The sequence below is a fragment of the Pygoscelis adeliae genome, unplaced genomic scaffold (assembly GCF_000699105.1).
Source record: "Pygoscelis adeliae isolate BGI_AS28 unplaced genomic scaffold, ASM69910v1 Scaffold57, whole genome shotgun sequence".
Lineage (NCBI taxonomy): Eukaryota > Metazoa > Chordata > Aves > Sphenisciformes > Spheniscidae > Pygoscelis > Pygoscelis adeliae.
Window position 1 is genome coordinate 14182182 of NW_008825615.1, and position 19400 is coordinate 14201581.

At 37.6% G+C, this 19400-nt stretch overlaps 1 protein-coding gene across 1 annotated transcript in view; it reads left to right on the plus strand.

Annotated features, from left to right (window-relative positions):
• Window positions 1–19400, plus strand: part of LOC103924686 (dystonin-like) — a 121559-nt gene that overhangs the window by 95668 nt on the left and 6491 nt on the right. Inside the window, exons 50-61 of the mRNA XM_009333251.1 lie at window positions 181–340; window positions 1783–1977; window positions 3185–3313; window positions 6798–6941; window positions 7799–7987; window positions 8765–8894; window positions 9715–9878; window positions 10213–10375; window positions 11889–12043; window positions 12209–12283; window positions 16215–16332; window positions 18753–18821. Of these exons, the coding sequence (XP_009331526.1) occupies window positions 181–340; window positions 1783–1977; window positions 3185–3313; window positions 6798–6941; window positions 7799–7987; window positions 8765–8894; window positions 9715–9878; window positions 10213–10375; window positions 11889–12043; window positions 12209–12283; window positions 16215–16332; window positions 18753–18821 (1691 nt within the window). The remainder of the gene's footprint in view (window positions 1–180; window positions 341–1782; window positions 1978–3184; window positions 3314–6797; window positions 6942–7798; window positions 7988–8764; window positions 8895–9714; window positions 9879–10212; window positions 10376–11888; window positions 12044–12208; window positions 12284–16214; window positions 16333–18752; window positions 18822–19400) is intronic.

Below are 19400 nucleotides of genomic sequence, written 5' to 3' on the forward strand. Positions count from 1 at the left end.
GATGGTATGGAAGAGGACTGGGGGGGGCGGGGGGGGTGGTCCCACTGTTTAAGAAGGGAAACACTGATTTAAAGCTCTTAGTTGTTATCATTTTATGCTGAAAATATTTTCTTACAGTGTATGAATGATTATTGTGTGTGTGTGTGTGTGTGTGTGTGTGTGTGTTCATTCCCCCCCCAGACAAAATAAACTGGAGGAAGCCCTGTTATTTTCGGGACAATTTACTGATGCTCTGCAAGCTCTCATTGACTGGTTATACAAAATTGAGCCTCAGCTAGCAGAAGATCAGCCAGTACATGGAGACATTGATTTAGTGATGAACCTGATCGACAATCACAAGGTAATTCCAAAAATACTCTTTTTTAATTGCTAGACTGCTCGTAAGTGTAGCATTTTAATGCTATCTTTATTTGGCTTTTCTATAATTTCTAGAAACATGGAATAGTTTTATAGCACAAACATGTCATCAACAATGGAAAATGCTATTAAACATACATGGAAGAAAACAACTGTTAGTGACTCACTGACACCAGTTAGCATTGAGATACTCTTTAATGCTGCTATCTTGTGTATTTAGGAATATCATGTCAAAAATCGCAAGTGTGCATTTATGAATATGTGTGTATGGGCAAGAGGTGGCAAAAATTATATTACTGGAAATCTTTGGGGGAGAAAGGGCTTTTTATTTAGTACATCTGCTAACCAAATGTCCACTGCACTCGTCATGACTACAGCAGCCTTTCAAACCTGCAGGGCTGCTGTATATTCATGGAGAAAAGTAGTTGCAATGCTTAAGTTATGCACGGGAATATACAGCTAGACTGTGGCCCAGGAAGCCTACATTGGCAAGCTGCAGTGTTTTGTTACTGAAGTGTTTTTCAAGATGGGAGCAAGTAAGAGATGTAGGACTGTGCCTCTGAATCCCAGTTTTGCAGTTCAGTATGTCAGAAGAAACAGCTGTTGAAGTTACTGTTATTGCAAAGGCTACACAACAGTCAGAGCTCTGGAGCCTGGGAGGATTATGAGATGGAGGTCCCTCTGTTCGTCTACCAGTGACTTCCAGTATCCAAAGACTGTTCAGTGAGGAGGAGATTTTGTCCCTCAAAAAAAAGTATTTGGAAACATGGGTTGCCTATAAAAATTATCCTGAAATATGCTGGAATTGCTTCTGAAATCCCATTGTATATCACAACCAAGTCATGGTTAGTGGCACGGTATACTGTAATTGTCATATCTTCTTTTAAGAGCTTCCTTTATGTAACTGGAGCTTGTTCCATCTGCAAATGTGAACATACTCTCACATAAATATATGAATATGTGGTGAGATCTACAGCCTTATAGTCAGCCCCCCAGATGGGGTTTTGGTTCCATTTTATGATTTTAAACCTTCTCCTTGATTGTTAGCATTTTATCTGATCTTTTCCTGCTGCGGCAATCTTGCACATTAATCAAGTGTGTCAGATCAATTGCTTTGATAAAAGAGTGTAAAGCTAGCGTGGTAAGGAGGCTAGATTTCCCATGCATTGCATCAGGATGGGTTCTCAGGATCTGCCTGACGTTTTCCTACTATATTCCAGTTTTATTAGGATGGGATAGAGTGTAAATATCTACATATGGACTCTAATGAGCATAACTTGTGCGTTTTGAGTCACTTTGGAGTTATTCTTGATTGAACTAAATCCATATTTTGATTTCTTCTTATAACCAGTATTTTTTTTGTTTCTCTTTACATAATTGTGCCTTAATGAATTAAACATATCAAATGTATTTGGTGGTGCCTAGGTTTTCCAGAAGGAGCTGGGAAAAAGAACGAGCAGTGTCCAGGCTCTGAAGCGCTCTGCCAGAGAGCTCATAGAAGGCAGTCGTGATGACTCTTCCTGGGTCAAAGTCCAAATGCAGGAGCTAAGCACTCGCTGGGAGACAGTTTGTGCCCTGTCAGTATCCAAGCAAACACGACTGGAACAGGCTCTTCGGCAGGTAGAGGAGTACTAATGGTGCTATATGTACTTTATGAAAAGCAGAGAAAATATCTTACGGTCTAGTTACCAAAAATTTAATTTCATTTTTGCTTCATGTCATTTAATTTCATTTAAAAATACTCATTTTCTTGCTCATGCATTGCTTACCTTGTCTCCATCCCTTTACCACAGCATGTAAATAATACCTCTTAGCATTTATTATTGCTGTTATTATTAGTCTATACCACACATGCAAAGCAAATGTTTCAAAGACCTTACCATCTAAGGAAATCACTGAAGTTACAGTCAAGCGTGAAGGGTGATTAAGAACTATGCCCCCTTCACAGGAAGCTGGAGATTGCAGTCATATTTATGCCCTTCATGCCTTACTGGTAAGAAGTAAATTTGTGTACTGAAAACTTGTTTACATTGGCACAATTACAGTGCACAGTGAAGTACAATGCAGAAAAAATGGAGTTGTGCTGAGTGCACTCAGGAGCTAGAACAGTGTATGTATGTTAGTATTGGCTGGTACCGATCCCAAACAAATAGGTCCATCTGTATTGTTTCCAAACTTGAGATAATATGGGTGTACAGCTCTGTGAAGGTACACCAGCTTGGGTTGATGCTAGGATGGGGCTCGTGCAATAGTGAAGTATCCACTCTATACAAAATTCCTGCCCTGCTTTTCCCAGGGTACTGTGTTTGTCCAGCTCTCCAGTCTCTCAGCAGGCACAATCCTGAGCTACCTCAAACACTAATTGTGTCTGAATATGGCTGTGCCCAAAGGTGGAACTTTCTTGTTTTCTCCAGACATAAAAGGGTCAGTCACCAACGGGCTGTCAATTAATTTTGTTTAACCGGTGTTTTAGGCTATGCAGAAAATACAGTTCTCATCTCTCCAGCTGGTCCATGAAAGCACCTCCCGCGTAATTTGTCATCATAAACGCATGACATTCTCAACTGAGCTGCAAATACACTATAAATCAGATGGCTAAAAGCATGAACAGGCTTTTAGGCTTCCTATAATTTTTTGGGAAGCATGAGATATTTTTACAGTTAGGAAAATGTAGTACTGTATATCATTGACTTTTTAATGGAAAGTTAATGTGCCAGTACTGCTGCATGATTAGTGACTCCAAATGTGGGCTCAGTCTCCTTGTGTAAGCTGCAGTGTGTCTGTCAGATCCCCTCATGAGTGACTGCGACTTCTTGTATTTTAACAGGCAGAAGAATTCCATTCTGTTGTCCATGTCCTTTTGGAGTGGCTGGCAGAGGCGGAGCAGGCTCTTCGTTTCCACGGGGTCCTTCCAGATGATGAAGAGGCCTTGCGTACACTGATAGACCAGCACAGGGTAAGCAAGAAAATAAGAGGGTCCTCTTAATTCTAATAGAGGGTAGAATAAAGGAAGGGAGGCAAAGTCATCCAATGTTTGTTTTTGCAACTGTTTCTATAGGGAAGCTGGAAATTTAATGGGGTTGACAGTTTGGTGCCCATACTGCTGTTGAGCTGTTATTTGAGTTGTCTTGGCTTACTGAGAAAATAATGGGCCTTTAGAAAGTTGCTTTAAACATTTAGAGACAGATGCAAACCCCTCTGTGGAATATATGCTGCCTGACAATTATAACACAGACTGCTACAGTAGCAAAAGTATATCTGTCTTCTTAGCACCATTGAGCAAAACAGCATATACTTTTCTTTCAAGGTCATTTGTAAATGTCAGCAGAATGATGTTATCATCCATTAACCTTCTGTCATGGTGAAACAGCATGCTGTCATACTTCACATGCATTAGGTACTGAAATATTGCAGTGCCATAGGTACTGCAGATACTAGATTATAGGCCATCAAACTAACTTTGCAGTAATGAAATGGGAAAATAGCTAAGTAAGGAGCATAGAGGTCATATTTTCACTCTCCAGACAGGAGGCTACAAACATGCACATTTAAGCCCATGCAAAACTCTTCTTGTAAGTGCAGTAGTAATAGTACCAAGAATGTAGTGCCCACAATGTTATAGAACAAATTATAAGAGTAATGTATTTGTTCATCATTGCTTTGAAGAAAGTTGTAATAAAACTTATAAAATGGAGAGTGGAAAAGCATCCTGTGTAAATTGAGTTTGGGAATATTATTGCGCAGAGGAGTGCGTGCAGGATATGACTATCTAATGGCTCTTAACTAAGGAGTTTTCAAGGTACTCAGACTGCAACGTTTTGAAGAAGTTTTCAGATTTCATTTAGGGCCCTGGAAACTGGGTGCTACTCTTTAGCTGGCAAACGTATGTATGCATCAGCATATGCTGACTAATGTTGGCAGTAGCAACCTGCTGTCTCTGATGCAATGAAATCTGTCTTTTAACTGCCTTTTCTCCACATGTGCATCAGTTCCCTTTTATTTAATTTTTTGGTCTTCTGAATACAGAGGAAAGAACTGTTTGAATGAAATCTTAGGTCCACTGAAATCATTAGAAAAAAACATCTTAAATTTCTCCCTCTGCAATGTAGATTGATTAACAAAAGATTTCTGTACAAAAGCTCAAAATTGTGCTGCCAAAGGTGAAGCATAGCTTGGAACCTCAAACCAAAGCAAAGTTTGTCTCTGAGAAACGCTGTCCAGCTGGGGAGAATAATTGCTAGCACAACATAACTGACCTCAGTGTTAGATGTGGCCATACTGTGCTTAGGTTTTTTTAGTAGGCTTTAGAAGATGTTCTCCCAACCACATTTTCTTTTTAAAGGCCAAATAATAGATATACAGAAATTGTCAAGCTAAGAAAGATTGTGGCACTGCTGCCTTTCCACTCAGTAAGCACATACACCAAAATCTTCCTTAAATGAGTGGCCTCTCCTCTTAAGCTTATAACATTAGCTTTCAAGAAGGAAAAAAAGAAAATAAGGGAAAATTTAATCTGTGATATTAAACACCATGTCTGTATTATAATGCTGCAATATTAATATAAAAAAATGTATGACTGACGTTATTTACATAAATATGAAATGTATCTTCCTTTTATCACTGTGGTTCTTGTAAAATAGTTTTAATGTATTTGTATCCAGCTACATGTTGAAAGGTTTCTTCAGGATGATATTTTATCCAAATGGTCCATCTTTATGCCCATTACTGATTTTCTTTTCTTGAATACTGCACGTGATGTAATGAATTCTGCTCTCTCAGGCAGAGAGGTTTCTGTCACTCGCCATCCTCTCTAGGGACTGAGAAGTGTAGTAGGTTAATGCACTGCATTAACGAATGAGAAACATCCCATCTCCTCTCTTGTAAATGTGTCTATATCACTGGACTGCCACAGAGTTCAATACAATTAGTATCCTTTACTGAGGGAAAGCTTAATACACTGCATATAGCGTGTCATAGATTTAGATTTTGAGATAGTCTAGTACAGTTGTGCAGGGAAAACAATGTTGTTGTTGCCTGTTCTCCTCCTGGCCCTGGCTTATTTTGGTCATCTCTCACTACAACCCACCTTGACTTTTCCAAAACCATTTTGAACTGAAATATTGTAAGAACTCGTGCGTTTTTTATGAGAGAAGGACTGCTATTGTGATTGGGTCTTAAACTCTGACGTTAATTTAAGCTTAAGTCAAAATCAGTTAGTAATGAATCCCTTTAACTATACAGTCTACCTATTCCAGGCTTTTAGAACAAGGTAGAAGAGATTATTTCTTTTACACTTTTATTTCATAATAGCTTCATATTTCCTTTGTAAAGGCACAGGGTAATGTCATTAGGAGTTGTTGTAGAATCTGTTTTTACAACGTTTAGGTGATTTTGAATTTTCTAGGATCTGACCTGGCTGATCTTAAATTTCTGGAATCCAAAATAGCCCTTCATGGATGGAGAGAGGAAGAGTTAAACTTTCAGAGACATGGTTCTACTTTGTAGCCCAATTAAAGATGTTAAAATATAACAAAAAATTCCACTAAGCACTGAGAGATGTTGGCAGTTCCAGTTAAGGGCACTCACAAAGACACACAGACTTACACAACATTTAGACATAACAAAATAGGCAGAAGAGTTAAAACCATTGTAGTAGTAATAATTAAAAAAAAATAAGAAATGCAAACTGTAGAAAGGATGGGAAAAGCCCTTCAGGTTTTTTTGTAGTTTCCCCCCCTGCACCCAGTTCTGATCCTGCCACCCTTTCCTCTGCCGGACTCCCTAGGAACATCAATAGCTATGAGCTTGGATGTCTAAAGCTGTAAACATCCTTTTGCTTTTACAAGATTTTTCCCACATGGTAGTGCCTCTGAAAACAGCTGGTTAATTAAGTCTCTGTCCCTCTTCTTGCTGTGTCTCTCCCCATCAGCTGCTGAGTTTTCACATTTCTGTTAGTTTAGTATAGCTGCTCCTGAAGTCCTCTGTCATCTTGTGTGAGCATGTAATTATAGCTGGACATTTCCAGCCTCTGCTAGGAGCTTGATAGTTTATTATGAAGAATTACTGTAACTGACAGACAAACCAAGTCATCTGAAATGTTGCAAATAATGATTCTAACCATCATATAGCTGATTTACAGCACTCTAAAATGCTATGATTTTTCTTTCTTTTTTTAATAAGGGCATGTGTCTTTTAAGTATTTACAGTATGGTGGGCTTTTAAGGAGTGGCAAGCTGGGGTAAAGATTGTAGAGCTTCATTTAGTACTTTATGTGGAATAGGCTTTTTAAACACTTTTAACTTTTCTCAAACAAATTAAACTTGCCTCTTGCAAGTTGAATGTTTGAGTGATTGAGAGGCTTGTGGCCTTCCAGACTATGCACTCAGATTTCTCTTGCAAATTTTGTCGACATCTAATTGAAATTGTTACCTCTGGTTTAGGAATTTATGAAGAAACTGGAAGAGAAAAAGGCAGAACTGAATAAAGCAACAGGTATGGGAGAAGCTATCCTAGCTATCTGCCACCCAGACTCCATCACCACCATTAAGCACTGGATAACAATCATCAGAGCCAGGTTTGAAGAGGTCAGTATACGTCAAGCCATCTTCATTGCAACAGTCCATCCTTGACTGGAACATAGCTGACAACTAACATGGTAGTTACACTGGGAGGAAATGATCCAGCTGTTGAGAATTAAACATTTAAAATACCCGCAATGATGGATGTGAATACCATGCTTCCGTAGGTTTTATTTTAAAACTTACAGGGCTTTAAGAACTAAAGCAGATGGTCAAGCTTCTTTGTTTGTATGTATTAAAGGAAATACTGCCTGACACTTCCCATGTGAAGAAAGGCAATATTTCTAGAGAGAAACTTAAAAGTTACAAAGGAAAGAAAGTACAGGGCAAACTTGAAGCATTTTCTAATTCCGTTAGGGAGGATTTCAGTCCAACTTTTTCCTAATCTAGAAGATTTCCACATGATTTAAGTGGCTACAAGTAGGTCCCAGAGGGTGTACCACACTCTCAGCTGCTAAGGTGGTATTTTCTGTGTATATTAAGTTTAAAGAAAAACAAAATACTGGTGTTAGCACAGTATGGCTTCAGGATTGCCCAGGAGGAAGACGGACACCAAATCCTGTGTGATTCACTAACTTAGACATATTGTTTGATAAAGCTCTTAATATGTTGCCTGAATGTGCTCTTTACTGCATTTAACAGCACCTAATTCTGAATATCTGTGGAAAAAAAATGTGGTGTTGAACTGGGAATTCTAGTTACCTAGCACCTTTAGTGATCAGCTACTACATCTACCACCTTTGATAATCAAACATCAATAGGCCTGGGAGGAAGCTCGGGGTTTACAGTTAGCAGAGCAATTTTAAATACATTTTAAAGAATTTCAGATGTGTACATACTCATGCATTGGTTCTTTTATCAAGGTCTTAGCATGGGCTAAACAACATCAACAGAGACTGGCAGGAGCTCTGGCTGGTCTTATTGCTAACCAGGAATTGCTGGAAGCCTTGCTGTCCTGGTTGCAGTGGGCAGAGACTACACTTACTGAAAAAGATAAAGAGGTTATCCCCCAGGAGATTGAGGAAGTTAAAGCACTTATAGCCGAACATCAGGTAAGGCATGTTAAGTGGCACTTGTCCTACACATTCCACAAACGGTGCTCGTGTCTCAGCTAGGTTTCATAATCAAGTGTGAATCTCCTTAGATATTTTCTTTCCTAATAATCGAATCCCTTTTCAGATACTCAGTTGTGTGTTTTGTATGTGTACAATGTGCTTGTAGTTTATTCAACACAGAAGTAAAAAACCAACCAAACAACAATTCAGTTCCACGTTGTTCTAAAAGCAAACGTACAACTCCCCATAGGAACAATAATAATAAAAAAAAAAACCACATGAAATATATGATAGTGCTGCTGCCTTAGAACTAGTGTTGCAGTGTGGCTTTACTGATTGGGTTTCAAAAATATGTTTATGAAGTGCCAGAGGGAGCTGCTGGTGCAGTGAATGTTCATAGGCTTACCCCTGCTTACACACCAGGGCTGTCTCACTTCTATGAACTGCAGTCTGGACAGCAAGGAACACCTGAGTACTCAGAGTCAAAATTCTGTTGTACATCACCTCACCACACACAGTTAATAAAGGAGTTTGACAGACTGCTTTTTAGATTTAGCCTTCCTTTAACAGCCAGGCCATAGTGGTCTTAAAAGCTTATACTGCTGATTTTTCTGACCTACAAAACCTTTATCTGTGTCTTTTTTGTGAGGCTGGCATTGTAAGAGTCTTTCTGTGCCATTCTTGTAACTTCGGTGTTTTGCTATTGTATGAGTTTTTCATTCCTGTGGTTACTTTTGTGTATTGTTAATTAAAACCACATCTATCTGATTTCAGACATTCATGGAGGAAATGACCAGAAAACAACCTGATGTGGATAAAGTTACAAAGACCTATAAAAGAAAGGCACTTGAACCCACTCCAGTACAATCTCATATTCCTGTCCTTGATAAGGGGAGAGCAGGAAGTAAGTACTGGAAGTATTTTGGGGCAGGTCACACACACCATTGCTCTATCTATAAAGATTACAGATTACTAATTATCTAGTAGATTTGATTAGCTTCTAGCGAAACAGGGTGAAATTCTCTTGGCTGATTTTTCTAATTTTCTCTTATTTTTCATTGTGAGGAAATTTCTCATAGCAGACTTGTATTTTTAGATTTTGTCCTATACTTCCTGAATACCTATTTTTAAAGTGTGCAGCCTTTCATGTGCTGTTAAACTTCCAAGACTGTGCATGTGCTGAGTCTTTGCAAGTCTACTATGAGCTGAAAGTGCAAACAACTTCTTTTACATAAAGATGGTAGAGACAAAATTTTGCTCTTACTGTCTATGAAATTATATGGATCCAGTTAGAAAGTGTGTTCAGTGAAGTTGAATGGTAAGTGAATCATCAAGTGAGGAAATTGCTTTTTGTTTTTAGGTATACTTACCCATTGTATTTTATACTTACCCGTGCATGGAACCTGCTTCTAAAATCAGGTTGTTTACTTTGCAACTCTGAGAGATTTGCAAAGATTTTATTTAACCTGTGCAGCTTCACTAGTGCAGCCACTACTAGCTGCTTCTGGCTAGACAAAAGATACTTCAACCACCATGTGGTCCTTCCCCAGCACTGGTTAAACAAAAAAAAAAAAAAAAAATCCCATTAGTTGGAATCATATCAGGGTATGGGCTCATTATTTGGGACAGGAAGGAGTAGTTTTAGGAAGGTCAAGTACCCTTCATGTGAATGTTTGTTTTGTTTGAACTGGGTGAGGCTTACACATTTTATCATGTTTTAACAGGAAAGCGTTCCCCAACACCAGGCATATATCCGTCAGCAGCCCAGGCGCAAATCGAAACCAAGAATCCACGGGTAAACCTTTTAGTCAGCAAATGGCAGCAAGTCTGGCTTCTGGCCTTGGAAAGAAGAAGAAAACTTAATGATGCTTTGGACAGACTTGAAGAGGTCAGAAAAGGACTGTACAGAATATACATACTTTTTGCATAATTTTGTTTACCCTGGATTAAATTGTCAATACTGTAAATACTGTAAACAACTTCCATATTTGTTGTATTATATTGTATGATACAGCCAACTGAAAACACTGTGATACACATGCTTTAACATGCTTTAAAAGCTGTCATTCTCACTTTAAATGTGAGGAGAGTTAAGATGTTTAAAATGTTTATATAGGTCCTCAAAGAACCAATTATTCAAAAGAACGTAGATGGTATCTCTCGTTGATTTTCTAGATTGATTGATTTCAACTGAAAAAAAGTTCTTTGTCTTTTTTATTAAGCTGAGAGAATTTGCCAACTTTGATTTTGATATTTGGAGGAAAAAATACATGCGATGGATGAACCATAAGAAGTCTCGTGTGATGGACTTCTTTAGGAGGATTGATAAAGATCAGGATGGAAAGATAACAAGGCAGGAATTTATCGATGGAATTCTTTCTTCAAGTAAGTTTTAAAATTAACTTAATGTTGAACTTGGGACAAACATCTCATGAAGTCTTACTGTCAATATAGTGTACCCTATGTGGTCTGTTGTGTTAGAAGGTCACAGATTTCCCTTTTGAAGTCATTAATTATGATTAATTTAAACTATAATTATTTTACTTGAAAATATTTCTAGATTCTAGAAGCCCTTTCTAGTTCTTTTAGATTGTGACTCAAATTACAAATGTCACATTTCTGTTATTGGCTAATTAATAGTTTACTGGTTTACTGGACTCGGATTGTCATTCCTGCAGTACACTAGCCACTTCAACAATTACTTTTTATTGATTAGTCAGAATAGTAAAATGTACCTTATAAAACCTACAGATAATTTTCAAAATCAGTTCATATGATCGCATGATTTTTATTAAAGAACTTACATGGAATAGTTTCAATTATAGAAGGAAACCATGTCATTTCTGAAACCAGTGTTTCCATAAACCATGACCACGTTCATATACCTGTATAATGAGTATCAAAATGTCAAGCAATCAGACTAGGAAGGGACTTTTCCTAGCTTTCCTGATGGATTGCTATTCCTTAGGTATGCACAGTTGGTGGTAACGTAAGCTTTCCACATCTTGTCTGCGTGTGATCACGTTTCCCTTTAGCAACTGACTCATAGCAGATAAGGGCCTACTACTTAAAATAATCTTTTATCTTCAGATCATAGAGACTTTTGCTTTGAGCAGTGAAGATTCAGAATTGGGCTGCTTTTAGCATCTCATGTTAAAGTTATTCAGTAGGAGAATATTGTAGTGGATATATTTTCCCCCTGCTTTAGGAAATGCAGTAATACAGTCACTATATGTGCACATTGCTCTTTTGCATGAATTGACAGAAGTTGACGGAGAAAACCCTGATACCACCAAGATGTTCAGCAGCTTACTCATTTAACTCAGCTGGTGTCAACTTGTTATAACTGCTAAATACTCATGATTTAATCTTTGTTCACCATCTCGAAATTTTCTTTGTCCATTTCGTAGAGAATCTCTGTGTGGGTTAATATTCTGCTGCTGTGAACTTGATCTAAAGAAGGATTTCACGAAACACTGTGCATGTTTCTGCAGTGGGAAGGCCTTGCATTCCAAATTTAATTAGCAGTGAATTCTCGCTTGACCTTTCCTCACTAACAATTTATCTTGTTAATCTGTGGTATTTTATGCACTTTGAAGGTCAAAATGTTTAAAAAAAAAAAAACAACAACCTTACAGTTTAATCTGTGCCCTCACTTCTGTGTCTCTCTTCAAGCCACACTATGATATTCATTTTAATCCAATATCTAGGTAACATTGGGGATCCAGATCGTTTTTTCAGAAAGATTCCTTCACTCTTTCGAATGTCCTTGTTTTTTTGATAAGCACTGTCTGTCACCTAGTGCCTAAAAACCTTTTAGTATTTGTGATAAAACTTTCATTGTAATGGGATTGAAAAGCCAAAGAACTTAGCTTTTGTTGTTGTCTTTGTCTTACAGAATTCCCAACAAGCCGACTTGAAATGAGTGCTGTTGCAGACATTTTTGATAGAGATGGTGATGGATATATTGACTATTACGAATTTGTAGCAGCTCTTCATCCAAACAAGGATGCATACAAGCCTCTCACAGATGCTGACAAAATTGAAGATGAGGTACATTCTCTGCTTTCTTAGATTGCACTCTCTTCTACTGGGGTCATGTTCTTTAATAATTTATTTTATTTCCACTCATATATAATTTGAAGTTTACCAGTTACAGAAATATTTAGAAATGTGATATTAGCAGTGAAGTAATCATTCAGTTGTGGTTTTTTCCAGGTTACAAGGCAGGTAGCTAAATGTAAATGTGCAAAACGGTTTCAAGTGGAACAGATTGGGGATAACAAGTACAGGGTAAGTCTTCTAAGGACCTTCCTAGTTCTTTCAGCTTAAAGATTCTTCATATGACATGGTTATGCAAGGAATTAGGCTATAGTAATTTACAGGAATTTTGTATGACAATTATATCTTTTCTTACGTTAAGCTTGTCTAAATTTTATGGTTTTTTTTCGTGTTAGATCATACAGGCTAAAACTATGGGAAAATGCTGCTGCTTGTATTTATTTTTGCTGGAACTACTGAAACTGTTTTCAATGTATGGGAATTTTTAAAAGCTAACTGAGTGCATACATACATACGCACATACATACATACATACAACAGCTCCTTAAAAGCCAATCTTTTTGCCTGGATACCTGAAGTGTTTAAACTGTAGCTGATTTTCTATTAGTTTCATAAAAACAGCGATCTTTTCCTGTGGTATTGTGTTGTACTTTAAAAATCTTTTACCAAAATGTATTCAATCACTTTTATTCTCCCTTGTCATTTTATTGGAGCACACTGTTCCTTCTGAAGAAGTACAAGAAATGTGTTGGATATCTGCAGAACGATTTTAGATCACAGAAAAATAAATATCACATTGTAGAGAAAGATCTGCTACCCCTAGATTCAATAACCAGAACAATTTCAGATGAAACATCCAATATTTGGCTGAGTTTACTAAATACTTGTAGATGATTTTAAGACCACAGAAACAGCAATGGGAAGGAAACAAACACCTTGAGTATTTTCCAATACTCAGTCTCCAGATGGCTAGCTACCTGCTCGTCTCTGAAGTAGATACTTTATTTAGAATGTCTAATGTGTTAGTTTGCATGTGTTCTAGAGTCATATAGAGAATTTCCTGTAAACTAATCGTGTCTTTCTTCCATTTTTCATTTCTTATCAGTTCTTCCTGGGAAATCAGGTATAAACCAGTGGAATGTGTTATGAAGTTTCTTTTTTTTCTTTTTTTTTTTCTTCTAACGCATAGTGATTTGAGCTTGCAATGGTCAGTCTTCTCGCCATCCTTTCATCTTCAGCTAATTCATTGCTGGTCAGCTGTGGTATTTCTTTAAATGCTATGGAGCATTCCTTGTCTCAGGATCCCTCCTCTTCAATCCCTCACCTGCTTTCTTTGGCCATTTTCCTCATTAAGAAGATTACTTTTAAAGGAACCAGATAATGGTCAGCAGCAATTTCCATAGTAAAAAATCTTGAGCATTTAAACTGCAATTTTAGAATTACTATGATTTTATCAGTTTTCAGTTTTATAGTGGAATGCTTCAAAATTCTGTGTTGGATTTTTTTATACTAATCACAGTAAACACAGATCCCAGTGTCGTATCACTTATTTATTGCAAATTAGGCGACAAATATTTTCATTTTCAGAAAAAAAAAAAAATCCCTGTGCAACCAAGTAGACTGATTAAGAACCTAGCTGATTGCTGGTATTTTATGTAGTAGTGCAGTTAATAGTTAAATACATATTTTGGAAATGGGCAAATTAAACCTGTTGTTCCAGTTTAGACTATTCCCTCTCCCAGAGTGTTTTCAAAGAGCTATGGCAGGTCTATAATGTATTGGAGCTGTGTTTAAGAATACTTTTTGTCAGTTGAGTCATACAGCAGTGGCATTGTACAGCGGTACAGGGAGGATACGCTAACCAGTGCCCACTTACTCCTGTGGTACATACTGATATACAGCTTCTTAAATTGTTAAATCATGCTTGCCTGGTAAGAATGGAAATACTTTACACTGACCGGATACCATTAGTATCTTATTCATGCTCTTAAAAAGGCAATAATATGTATAATCCATTTTGGAAACGCTAGTGTTAACAGCAGTAGCCATTTTAAATCTAGAGATGTTGAATATGTAGTTGCATTCTTTATTGGCAAAGCCTGTTGAAGTATAGAAGAAAGCACAAAGAGCAGTGGATAATCTTACCACATGCCTCAAGCAATATATCTAACTAATAATTTAAAACGTTTTCCACATATAGAACAAGCCTCTATTTGAAAAGACCATTTGAAATTATGTTAATCCTCTTATCTGCCATCTGTACTTTCAGATCTGGGAAAAATACAGCATTTTTTCAGAGCTTCTAACTCTTACTGGTGCAGAACAGCATCATAGTAAAAATCACCTACAGCAAGTTGGCTGAGGCTTCTCTAGTGACAGTGGTGTTATATGGCTATTGTCAAGAACAGGCCTTTTTGTAGCTTAAACTAGACTTCCTTTACATTTTTATTCCAGTGTTTTTACCTCTGATTATTTGAAACAACAGTAAATACTGTTCAAGGAAAGTAGGTATCCAGGCTGTTTTAAGAAGGAAATGGACTGAGTTACCATTAGGAAGAAAGCCTTGATAGATACCTATGTTGTTTTCCAGGAGCCCCACTGTCTGAATTAACCACAGCCTAGGTAGGCAGTTTCCGAAGGATACTGTACCTAACCCTTGGTATAGTTGCCTGATGGGGTCTAACTGAGAAATTAAGTTGGGATGGGAGAAAAAAATAAAAGAAAAAAGATAGTATCTTTAGAACATCTAGAAAAAATTCTCTGTAGAAACAAGCCAATGAAAATAAATGGCATCAATTTGGATGCCGTTTCTTTTTTTAACTTTGATCTACATATGTAAAACAGTTCTTTATTCGGCACATACTGAATGCATTATTAAAAAGCCCTTACAAATAATGCTTATGTGAATGTTCTTATTTGTAACAACAAAAAAAAATTATTATTGAATTAAGCAGCAAGCTTTGCTTTTGTTTGGTTCCTAAAAGTAATATTCCTTTAAACTTACTCTCTCTTCTTGGCTTAAGTAGTACCAAACAACTAAAGCCATTTAACAAGTAGGGAGCACGTTTGTGTGGTTTGCATTTAAAGCATTTCAGTCCCCTCACTGGAGCAAGTAGGTACAGTTGAATTATGGCCAGCCTTCTCCAGGGGTCAAAGATTGTCCCAAAGAGGTGTATTTGACTCCTGTTGGTTTCAGTGAGTGCTCTGTATGTTTGCGTGTGAGAGCACTACACTTGGCCTGATGATCTGATATCAAAATAAACATTTTGGTGGCATTGTTGTGCATTGGTTGAATTCTTCTGGTTAGTTTTCATGAGATCGTGGGGTCAACATTTTGGTCATGTTTTCTTTGATCCAGATTTGAATGGAGGTACTGCATACAGATTTTGTTATACAGGTTTCAAGAGCAAAACGTATGTTAGGCCTGGCCATCAGCCCAAAGGAAGAATGGGCTAGTACAAGAGTTAGTATGAAACAGGTTTTTGTGCTTCTCTGAATTGTGAAGAACCTCGATGTGTAGACAGAGGAGTGACAGTTTATAACAAAGGACAATAATGATAGCTATCAATCATTCATTGCTTCTTTAACGTTCGCTTCCCCACATGTACCTTACTATTGGTGAGCAGTGTCAACGCTATACCTGAAAATATCCCTATAAATGAATCAATTGATAGAACTGTGCAACACTCGTAATGTGTTGAATTTCTAGCCCGCATACTGATCTTTTAAAGTGATGTTGCCTTCCTTTCAGCCGACATCATTAAAATCTAGACTGTTGCAGAAGAGAGTTTGCTTAAGATTTTAACAGTGAAATAATGCAAATAGGTCTTAATTAATTTGCACAAATCCAGATCATAACAAATTAAATAATGTGTTACTAATTTTGCTTCCTTTATGAGCTCAGACATCTGAGAATCAAGCATAAAATCAAACCTGAGATTCTTTCTTACCGTCCTGCCATCTCCTTTGGATTAATGCAGCAGCACCTGATTTGAAATCTTAACAGCTTTAATAATCTGCATAAATAAATCTGATTTTTTAGCATTTACTAATAATTAAATATTAAAATAAACTGTTTAAAGTGTCTGATTTTTAACTTATCAGCGTTGAACTGCATCTGAATGACTGAGAACCTGAGACTGTTGTTTGATTTTTATTGCAGTTTGGTGACTCTCAACAACTGCGCCTTGTTCGTATCCTAAGAAGTACAGTCATGGTTCGTGTTGGAGGTGGCTGGATGGCACTTGATGAGTTCTTAGTGAAAAATGATCCTTGCAGGGGTATGTAACACCACTGTTAAAATGGACATGCAGATAATTATTTGGATACAGTCACCATTCATTGTCTTAAGATGGAGATTGAATTGTATAAAATGCCAGTTCTGTAAACATCATCTCACTAAATGTCACATAATGATCTGTTTTTGTAAACTTTAAATCCCATGGTTAAGATCCTCTCCACTTCAACTGATGTATGTCTAGAATAACTGTGGTGTCTTTGCACAGTTCCTCCAGTGTTAGAGTGGTGTAATTAAGAATTGAACTTAGCCCAGATAGAGTTTATGGCATGTAAGCTGCTTGTATGACTTGGCAGAAATAGCACACAGAAATGTCCAACACAACCTTCTCAGCAAGAGAGAAGTTTTAAGGCAATAAATCAAAATAAGGCAATTGAGTCGAAGAGTAACAACATCACCACAAAAAAAATTCTCTGGCCAGTGGCTGCGCCCAGGCTTTCAGGCTCTGCCTTTGTAGCCCTGTCTTTTCATTGGCATCCTCCCCAGAACCACGTTGCAGAGCCCTGAGCCTTGTACAAAGCAAGTGGAAAATGCTCTGGTCAGGAGGACTTTGTGCTCTAGGGAAGCAGGGAGCACTCTGTCACCGTGCCCTCCAGGGCATTGTATCAAATGCATTGTTTCATCAGTACACAGCAACGTAATGACATCTTAGTTTGTCAGAAAGCCTACTTCTGTAGTAGGTCCTTTCCCTCCGAGGTAAAGTAGTCTTCGGCGGGCACCGTTCTTGGAGGGACAGCTGGAGATAGGAAAGAAGCCATTTGTGAAGGGAGCGGGAGAGATACAAGTCAAATAATAGCCAGAGTAGTAAAATTGCAGAAAGTATAATAATGACTGTGTTCAGAGTGAGCTGACGTTCTGTAACTAGGTAATTCTATCCTGTTAACTAGCAGCAGTAAGTTTACTGCATTTTTACCTCTCAGGAGTTCTACAGAATCATAATCTATATTGTAATAGCGCGAGAACAGCACAGAGGAGTTCAGGAGAGGCAAGTGAGCTAGTGAAGGCAGGGACATCAGCTGTCCTGCAGACCTTACTCCAGTGTCAGCTATATCACAGAGCTTCTACTTTGGGACCAAGGTTTCTAAACAGTTTGATACAAACCTTGAGAGGGTGGAGAGCTTGTATTTGTAGCAATTGTTATGCTAAGTCAAGGATGTTAAGTCTAAAAAGAAGCTACCACAAAACCCTGTAAGGGCTGACAGTGTGCCACTAAGGCCTAGGAACCTTTGTCTACAGGCTTAAAAGGTACCCATAAAACTTCTTATCATAGTATCATAAAAGAGCTGTCATAACCTTGTGATGACATCTGTGAGTTTTTCAGCAGTATTAAAAATAGTCCTTTTTGCTTACCAACATATTGCATATATTGTTTACTAAAGAAACGTAACAGTAGTGTTACATTTATTGGTGTTGGACCACAGGTCTAACTGAAATTTAGCACCTGATTCTGCACCTGCTACTATAGGAAAGTCATTTATGCCTGCAGAGCCATCCTTACTTCTATAGCTTTCTACTCGTATTCCTCAAAAGTGCATGGTAGTAGAAAATGAAATGTGCCTCAAAATATCTGACTTCATTGAAGGGTTAACTTGGTTAGTTTTGATGTATCCCAAATATTTTTCTCAGGCCTATTGACAGGTAGACTGTTGCAATTCTTACTTGGGTTGACTATGAGAGATACAATACTTAATAACTGTCTAATTAATTTATTGGAATTCCTTATTACTGTCCTCAGATTAAGAGTCCTTTGGAACTTTATCCCCTCTTCTTTAATAAACCTTGTATTCTATGTATCTCTACAGTATTTTCTGTAGTATTTTATTCCTTTTTCATGGGACATACATGAGCAGATGAGTAAGTCAACACAGTGCGTCTAAAGGAATACCGATCTATCTAAAATCATCCAGACACTGGATGTTGTGCATTGGTACCCTGTCCTAGTCTCGTTGAAGTCAGTGATGCAAAGTAGTCATTGATGTCAGTGGTGCAGGTTCAGACTTTTCCTTAAGTACTTCACCTAGCAAATCTGCAATTCCACCCAGGGCTTCTCTTGTGTTCAGATAAATCACATTTCAAAGAACTGTTGTCATAAACAGCTTTAGAAGTATTGGACCTAGTTATATAAAACAATTTTAGCTTATATTACTTCTTTATGTCAGCAGATAAATACCATTACACAAGTATACTTAGGACTGCAGCTGAGTCTATCCAAGCGCTATTTCCTTTTTGCCTAGGAGACCTTTGAGAACTCACCTCAGAGCACTTAGAGACAGCTTTTGCTCTGAGTCCTGTCTTTTGGCCTGGTGCTCTAAGTCTCTTGCATATGCAGCCTGCTGTACTTGATTTCTTCTCCTGCTAACGATTTTCTTTAATGTGACCCATGTCCTGTGTCATTTTTTCTAGTTCATCATCACGGGAGTAAAATGTTACGTTCGGAATCAAACTCTTCAATTACCACTCAGCCTACTATAGGTTGGCAAACCCCTCTCTTTGTCTCCTTCTCCTCCTCTTCTCCTCTCTCTTCATTTCCTTCCCACTTTATTAAAATATATACTTTTAACAATATGCTACATCCATCACATTTAGCTTAATGTGTTCCTACATGGGCTGGTGCTTTGCAAGCTAATTTTTTTTGACACGCTTTAAGAGTGTTTCAAAAACAATTGTCATTCACACTGACACAGTTAAATGCTAACATGTCTTGTATCTATTCTTGCAGAACATTCTCTCATACGTGTGTTTGTATGTGTGTGTGAGTGCTTAGCCACCAATCACCTCATCATAGTTTGGATTTTATGTTCATCATTGCATGTTGCCAAACTACATAACTTCATATTTTGAATAAATATATTTGCTGCTTTCCTGTAATTTGTACTTGGCAATTTCTTCTGGAACATCCAAGCAAGTATTATTTATTATGAGTAGCTGTAGAGTTAGCAAAACTGCTCATCAGGTTGTGTCTATGTATTAATAGTTGATTGATTAACAGTGATTTAGCACGTTGAGCATTCCATTATCACGCTGACTTCCTTTGACAGTGGTTCATTCCTG